Below are 9,137 nucleotides of genomic sequence, written 5' to 3'. Positions count from 1 at the left end.
AAAAGTTTCTTTTTTCCAGATATTTTTTGAGCACAAAAAAAAAATCCAGATCAATTGGAATGACCTGAAGGCAAACCGTTTTATAATATCGACATTATGGTTTGAAAGGAAGCGCTAATAATAAACAAACAGGTGAGAAACTTTGTCTTGTTTTGTGTTTTATCCCGAGATGACCTCAACGCAGGTGTGACATTCATCAACGTTTACTGGAAGTTGGAAGAAAAAAATACATGCATATTTGGCGCACCATACATATTAGAATTTAAGCAACGTAAAAATACGTAAGCGCAGCGCAAGTAATTTGACGACAAATCACAAGCGATGGATTAGTTGATGTCGCTTGCCACAGTCATCGCTTGCATAGCGATTACGTCCCTTTACAAACCAAAAATAAGGACACGTTAAGTAGCCTATAAGAAGTAAGAGCAACAATGACAATAGATACATGTTTTCAATTTTAACAAACGGTAAAGGATGATGCACCCTATATATAGCAACTCCACGTGATTTTGTATGTTATATTGCCACCAAACGCGTACTACTACTAGTGTGTGGTCATTATGCGTTTCGAGATTTAATTGTGACTCATCTATTAACCTATATAAGGTAACATTGTAATACAAAACGACATATCAAATATATAGGAAATTCATGATAGACAGTTCAGATTCTTTTGTCAGGACATCAAAAATTCATCTGACACAGTGGGAAAATATCGGCGCGTGTTCAACGTGTGTTTGAACATTAAGATATTATAGGTCTTTAAAGATGCCAAAAATGTAGTCTTATAGAAGCTGATGTTCACTTGAATTAGGAAGTACATAGATGGTATTGCAAATAACGATGCGCTGTTAGATATAGGCGCAGAGGCGCGTGAAAACGTACACATTGAGGGCGGTAATCCGAACATATGATTTATAACGACATCGTGAATTCAATCAAAGTCCCTAAAAGCCTACTAATAATAATTACAATCCCGAGATGGAATATATACGCGTATAGTGAGCGACACTGCTGGAAACTCGTAGTGACCGATCGGAAATACGCGTAGTAAGCGACCGGAAATACTCGTAGTAACGGATCGGAAATACGCGTAGTAACCGATCAGAAATACGCGTAGTGAGCGACCGGAAATACGCGACGTGTAGTTAGAGAGACGACAGAACAAAAATTCGCACCGCGCAGATAGAAACAGCAATATGCGTTAAGCTACGTTCACACCTAGCCCGGATCCGGGCCGGTGGCCGGAGAAAAAAAATACAACGTGATGTGAACGTAGCTTTAGTTTTCTATAGATAACAATTTCTTTGCCATTTCCACTACTATTACATGCAATTAAAGAAATCACTAGGCAAACACGTATCACAAAGCATTATCTATGTAGGCCTACTCTCGATCTCAGAGAGAGCAGCACAGCTTAAGCCTGCACTCCAAAAACGAACGCTGCTGACATTGATTCCAATGCATTGTCTCCTGTTCTTATGTGTCTTATTATGTCAATCACATTGATTGACAGGTGATAGATGGTATTTAATGAGCTTAATTGACCTAACAAGACAGATAACACGATTTATCCGTAAAGTGTATTACCGATCTCCTGTATTCCTTTCTCACACGATCCTATTCAGTATGATTGTCATTTTCATCTGTTGTTTTGATGATGAGTTCTAGGTATCAGCAAGATTAAGTTCTGTGCTTTATTGTTGAGTAGCTCTTCTTTCACATAGAATGGGGTACAAATAAGAAGACAAACGCACTGTTTTGGATTAAATGGGTATGGGTAAGGTTCGTTGATTGAAAACAATTTTCTCAACCAAACACCTCCACCCCAAGCCCCCCCCCCCCCCCCAACCCCCACCAACCCCCCACAAAAAAAAACACCAGAATAGTAATTTTCTGGTAATTCCAGTAAAAAACACTTTTAAACATTATTAATGTATTGATATCCATACCCAAATGGATAGGCCTATACCCAAATCATTTCCTACGTTTGATCGCGTTCGTTAAGCTGTGTCTACACTATCAAACTCGTTTGACGACAAAAAAAAGGGATGTGTCCAAATATGGTAGTGATATGATATCATCATGTCCATATAATGGGCGCATCACATTTGTTTTTGTCACATAAATTTGACAAATGACAATTCATCTATCGGTTTTGGAAGCTTCATAACAAGTTAACAATCCCCGTACATGGTCTTTTCCATCATTAAAATGGAGATATTGATCGACCATTTCAACTTGTATGTGTTTCGTAACTTACAAATTGGACGAGATTAATGTTTAGGCCCCTGATAATACCACTTAGTCCTATAAGCTTGTTATCTGTTTAAACGAAATGATCAATACCTAATGCCTCTCACTCGGAAATCTTTGTTGTTTGGAAAAGGCACCTTACTTTATAAAACCCAGTCACTGCTAATAACACGTTATTTATCGATTGCGTATTTAAGGATTATGCCTACATCGTGGTGGTGGTAATAATTGGATTCCTGTATTAAACTTGGCGGGCCTTCTTGCTAAGAAACCTCTGGATATACTCCTGTGTATCGAATAGTTGTATCAATTCTGTTATTTTGATGAAAGAGCTTAATAAGATATTGTAGTATACGGTACTTACATTGATATTACAAAGTATATTTCCCATTACGTAGACGCAACGCAAAATGCTTGGTTTCCACGATGGGTTGGTTCACACTAGCGACGCAATGCAAGGACTTAACGCAACGTAAGTGATTTGACCAATCACAAGCGATGGATTATTCGAACAATGGTTTATCATTGGTCAACTCGCTTGCGTTGCGCGTACGTCCTTGCGTTGCGTCTCTAGTGAGAACCACGCTTAAGACGCAACACAAAGACGTAGACGCAACGCAAAGACGTAGACGGAACGCAATATAGAGCAGTTAATCCATCGCTTGACTGTGATTGGTTAAATCACTTGCATTGCGCACGATGTCCTTGCGTTTCCTCCTTGTGGGAACCAAGCTTTACATTCTACTAAACGATAATACGGTGTTCTCTCTCCCCATGCTACGAACTAAACCCATTCACTGGGAAGGTATAGTCTTAATACAGGATGATGAACCAACAATAGTCACTTAAATCAGTTTAAGATTTCTGTTCTCACACCCTAATACTTTCCATATTCTTTGCTTTTAGTGTCTTAACAATGAATCCTTATACTTATGAATACTAGTATAGTACGACCCAGCTGTAGGCCTATAAAAGTAAAAGAAACCAAACTAGTTCGTGACGCTCTACTCTACTTATTTGGTAAATACACACCTACACCTCCTACAAAGAAAACAACACGACACCATAACGACATTTCTACTTTAAGCTAACCCTCCAAATCATAATTATGGTGCATTTATTAATCTAAAATTGGCACACACATACTGATACAAATGTCCTTATTTTGCATAAGACACGTTGAAAATTATATCTTTAATGAGGCGGAAAAGAATAGATGGAACAGTTGAAATATAAGTTTATCCATCATCACAAGAAAAAGAAATGTGAATCTTCAGTAGATGATTTGTGTAGGCCCTAGTAATTGTCAAATCATGATCGTGGCTATACATACCCTGCGGAATTCATTACGTACGGACGGAATTACTTGAATAGGCCTACGGAATTCCTTAATACGGAATTCCTTACGTACGGACGGAATTACTTGAATAGGCCAACGGAATTCCTTAATACGGAATTCCTTACGTACGGACGGAATTACTTGAATAAGCCTACGGAATTCCATTAAGGACGGAATTACCTGGATCTCCGTGGCGAATCCGATGACAAGGCGAGATATACTAACGGTGACAAGGGTAATTCTTTTCTTTTTGGAGTCATAAAAATGGTTAGGCCTACTTTACTGAAGGAACACAAGTGACTATCTGATAAACTTACCTTTAATCTATGAATATAGTTCCTCTGCATTCCGGGATCCTTCGCTCAATAACTTGAGTCCATCAGTAATATCCTTAAGTATTTTGTAAACTTTCGACACTGTCATGCCACGAAGTTCAATCCAATTGTTATATATTAGATAGGCCTACTAACCTGTCATAAAGGCACTATCCGGTAATATTTGTTTACAATCACTTCTCTTGTTCCAGTTTACACAATCAAGTTTGTCAACCACTTGAAGTCGCCCCAGCTCATGCAAAAGACCAATTTTACAGCGTGTACAATTATTAGACAAGATAACACGATGTTAGTAGCGACCAACTGCAAACTTTAGCTCTTAACGGATAAGTCAGCGAGGAATTAGTTTCAATCATGCTTCAAGAGACTCCTCCTAACGAACAGTTGTGTATTGTTGAGCAACACGGATGAATGCGTACATTCAACAACATATCTATTGTCGTGTGAAAGGCAATTAAGTGAAGAGTAATTAAACAAAATCTTAACAACAGCTATCTATGTAGAATGTTATACAATAAATGATCGTATTTCCACAAAGGAACAATTGTTCTGAAGTGGGTGTATAATAATAAGTTACAGTTGATTTACATGTGCTGGCGTTCAACCTATTGTTATCATTTTGAAGTTTATATTCGGGGGGGGGGGGGGGGGGGTGAAGTGCCGTACATCTGTGCCGCGCTCTGCATGTACGCTGTATTAAACCTTGGTTCCCACTAGGTCGTACACACACGTAATCACGATACGATGGATATCAAACCAAGAGTGCACCCAGCTTCCTTCTTATTGGTCAATTCACTTGCGTTGCGCGTACGCCATTGCGTTACGTCATAGGTGGGAACCAAACGCCGATTGATTGATTAGATTGAGTAATATAATTACATTGATTATGCTTTAATGAGTGAACTTAGTCCTTGTTTGTAAACATTTTGCCTAATTAATTACCTCGGGGAACATGAAAACGTTATGTAATGTCCAGATGGTATTTAATATGTCAATTACTGCAGTAATTAATTACAAATCATTTGCATACTACTTTATCTATATAACAAATAATTTCACGAAGTTCTTTGACTATTATTACGTACAAGAGGCGGATCCAGGATTCTGAAATAATGGGAGGGGGGGGGGGGGGGGCGGAGCTTAATTTGATGTTCTATGTTCGAATGATAGGAGCCGGCTGCGTACAGTACATATATTGCATAAACATTACTTCACTAAATATAATTTGAAACCAATAAACAGAGGAGGGAAACAAAATTAATTGCAACATTTATTTCATTTATTTCTTAACCGACATGTTGCCATAGCAATTACACTACAAGCGTTTTGATGACGTCATCATATTACACACATCGTGTGATTTATTTTAATTGCAGTGGAGTATCTAAGGTAGGGGAGGGAGGAACCAATCAAGAAATTGTTTCGCTTGCTCAAAACCTTTTTTTCATACTATATGAAACATTTTTCTATTCATAATTAATAATCTGAATTTTGACGGGATATAATTACTATAACTGCACTTAGATGCACCACTGCCGCCGCCATAATATGGTATTTTTCTCAGCAATACAAGATACATTGTACAAGATACAATCCCTCATTATTCTTTGTTGGAAGTCAAACTTGGTTGCTTCATTCTAAGTAATATTTAGAAAACCTATAATTTACAAAATTTTGAGAAAATAATGTATTGCAATTTCAGACAGAAGTAGTCGTAACCAAAATGCCAAAACAAATAATATTGAAATACATACTTTCTTGGAGTTTCATCAAGAAATAAAACATTTAAATAATTGGGTGTCTTTTTTTATATATATTCTATATTTTAACACTCAATTTAAAAAAATACAATTGAGTAGAACACCATTAAGAGGACAATTATTGGATGTGCCTCCTTCATTTGGGTTCTACAACATAAAAAAAAACAACAAACAAATTTTAATAATTGCATGAATTATCACTCAAATAATCAAATAATCTATAACATCACATAAATAATTCTATAACAAATAAATTTTAAATCAGATAAACCATTGTCATTTTAAATAGTAAAAACTAAACCCATCACAACTAAATAACATTGTAAATAAAAAATATAATAGATTTGCGAAATATACTATAATCAATAAATCAATAATTTAGCATCTTTAAATCAAAATGATCGATTGACTTGAGTCACAAATCAACATGATCTTTTAAATCTTTCTATTACATCCTTTCAAATACCACCTATAAAATATTTACATAACCAAAATACATTAGAACCCTTCCTAAACTTGCTACACCCCTCTTAAGGGGACACTTACAAACAAGGGCAATATATGTTTTAACACTATAGCCAACCAACCCCGATTCATGGGACACTCCTATTAAGGAGACACTTTGTTGTGGGTTCCTAAGATGTCTCTGCAGGTGGCCCCCAACCCCTATTCATGGATACCTCTATTAAAGGGACACTTTGGTGGGTCCCTAAGACGTCTCTAGTGTCCCAAACCCCTATTGTTGGGTCCCTAAAGTGCCTCTGTAGGTGTCCCAAACCCATATTGTCCCCTTAATAGAAGTTAGTTCTACTGAATATCACAACCCATGTGTTTTAACTTAACAATAATAGCAATTCTGGGTTTCTATGCAATATAATAACAACTTAAAATAATTCACATTAAAAAAACAATTATGCTTGCCATAGACATTACGAATTCAAGGTATAAGAAGCATATAGGCAGTAAAAGAATAAATGTTTCGATGGTAAAATTCATAAGCTATAGGGTGGGTTATTGTCCTCCCAATAATTCAATGCATCTCCACGGTACAGTGTTTTTTTATTTCAATACGAGAAGCCCAGACATATAATTTTATGCAGTATTTATTATGTGCTTGTTTACTTATGCAAACAATCCCTAATTTATAAACGAAAAAAAAACAAAAACAAAACAAAAAAAGTGGCGTATAGTGTGATCACGTGTGTGTGTGCTATCACTGCCATAGATAGTAACAAGCTCACGATATCAAGACCGTAAGTATAATATGCCCATATATGGCCTTCTTTCCTTATATAGTTTTTATGTGCGCATACAGTAATGACATTGTTTGCTTTTGAATACTGTATATTCTAGGTATAGGTTAAACAATCATTTTTAATTTGTTTTATCTTTTTTTTCAATCATGATAATATGTTATGTCAAACTTTTAATTTTAAACTTATTTTAGATTTTCTTTTTTTTATTTATAAAACAAAAGAAAATAATTCAATTTAGGAATATTCATTAAAATAGTCTTGTGTTTGCCTAGAAAGAAATCAATTTATAATTAAATTATAATTTCAAAATAATAAAATTTAATGAAATTAGATTGCAGATAATAATCTCAATTCAGTTTTTGTATGTACATCATATTATTTTCAAAATAAAGCAACATTCTGCACATTTTTAAGAGCCAAATATTTTCTATAAATATGGTAAAATATAATTCTACAATTACGTAATTTTGTTGTATATGCAAATCAGTGATAATGAATATTTATCAAAAAACAAAAAAACATTTTAACAGTCTTTAGGCAATCAACTGGAATTTGATGGTAGAATTCATTTAGCTTATGCATGTTATAGTCTATATATATATATATTACATTTAGAAGCAGTCAGCCTATTCATACATACAGCATTCATTACCAGAGAGATATACAATATCTAATAAGTGCAAACGTACAACTTTAAGAAGACAGCCGTTTAAACGCACCAATATGGCACCCTCGATTGGGTATAACCATTTAAAAAAAATAATAAAAAAATAATCCAGTTATTGCGCAACATCTTTATCAATTATATTAACAATCAGATAGAATTGAATCTGTTATATTTTTGGACAAAAAAAACCTATTATGCTCAATAAAGCGCCCTCAATCACATTGTACGTGAAGCTATAATTACGTGTGTATTTGCACAGTGGTGATCGACGACAGCACACAGGGAATTGGACGTACACACTGTGGAATACATTACAATAAACGTGTTTTACAAAGGTTACATATAGTCGCCGTTGTTTCTTCTGCTGCGAGTTGTAAGGGTGTCATGGCTACCGACTCGTCCTCTTTGACTTAGTTGACGTGGTGGTGGCGTACCCTACAAGAAAAATATTGGAAAATGATTGCATCAGGAAAATACATATATATGGAGTTTACATCACTAAACCTGGCATAAAGAATACAGAATACTAAATCTTGCAAACTACTCTATAGTCTATATTATAAGACACGTAATTTGTGCCTTTTTATTTATTTATTTTCCAAAATGACAGTAACACCCCTTAGAGGAAAACACATTCTTTTTAAAACATAATTTTCACTACCAGAAGGTTTTAAACCACTGTACATTAAAAAATTAGCTGTCATCTTGGATCCAATATGGCGGTCAACATGGAATGCCCACCTTTTTACCACATAAGCTGTGTTTGTAAGTTAAATTATTTTATCTATGCAGTTGAAATCAACCAACAAAAGTTTGTTACCAAATAAATACTCTAATCAGAAAACCATGCATTATAATACAGTATGGTAGAATACAATATTGTTTAAAGTCAGTTATTGTTTAAAGTCTGCTATTGTTTAAAATCGGTTATTTATACTTACATCATCATTCAATTTCATATTTAAGACAGACATCGAACTAGCTCTTTTCATTCTGCAAAGTTTCAAGATAAAAATGAATAAAATTAATATGAACATGAAAAAATATTTACAACATTCACAAGAATTCAATAAATTAAAAATCAGAATGTGAGGGACGTCAACAACAACATGGCAGGTAACAACTTCAAGATACAATAGCTTACATTCATGCAATAACATTTTCCGCATATGAAATTTTCTTTTATAATCAAATGTTTAGAAAAATAATTAAATTGTATTAATTTTATCAAAAAATATATTATACCAGATCCAGTGGCCGTATTCACTAATCACACTTAAGTGAGATATTTCCCTTAAAAAGTATTTCACTTAACTCAACAAATTCCCTTAAATTGTATTCACTTAGATAGGAGATTTTTAAAATTTTAAATGGGAGAGCACTAACATATAATATTAATATCAAAAATAAATATTAAAAAGTAGATTCATTTTATCTGTCAAAAAAAAAGGAAATGTACCCCTAGCACTCTCCCTAGATCTAAATACTCGCAAAACGTGACACAAGAATTGGTCTGTCAACTAA

The 9,137-nt window shown here is 34.6% G+C and overlaps 1 protein-coding gene across 9 annotated transcripts in view; it reads right to left on the bottom strand.

Moving 5' to 3' along the window:
• Nucleotides 1-5,187: 5,187 nt before the first annotated feature.
• The window catches only part of LOC144851658 (kinesin light chain-like), a 29,812-nt gene continuing 25,862 nt past the window's right edge, over nucleotides 5,188-9,137 (bottom strand). For all 9 annotated transcript variants that reach the window (XM_078709225.1, XM_078709228.1, XM_078709230.1 and 6 more), the window contains 2 exons: nucleotides 8,555-8,606; nucleotides 5,188-8,048 (listed from right to left, as the gene is read on the bottom strand). In XM_078709225.1, the coding sequence (XP_078565351.1) occupies nucleotides 7,950-8,048; nucleotides 8,555-8,606 (151 nt within the window). In that variant the 3' untranslated portion in view covers nucleotides 5,188-7,949. The remainder of the gene's footprint in view (nucleotides 8,049-8,554; nucleotides 8,607-9,137) is intronic.

Source organism: Antedon bifida, chromosome 9, assembly GCF_963402885.1.
Source record: "Antedon bifida chromosome 9, ecAntBifi1.1, whole genome shotgun sequence".
In the NCBI taxonomy this organism is placed as follows: Eukaryota; Metazoa; Echinodermata; class Crinoidea; order Comatulida; family Antedonidae; genus Antedon; species Antedon bifida.
This window is presented reverse-complemented; position numbering and strand designations above follow the sequence as displayed.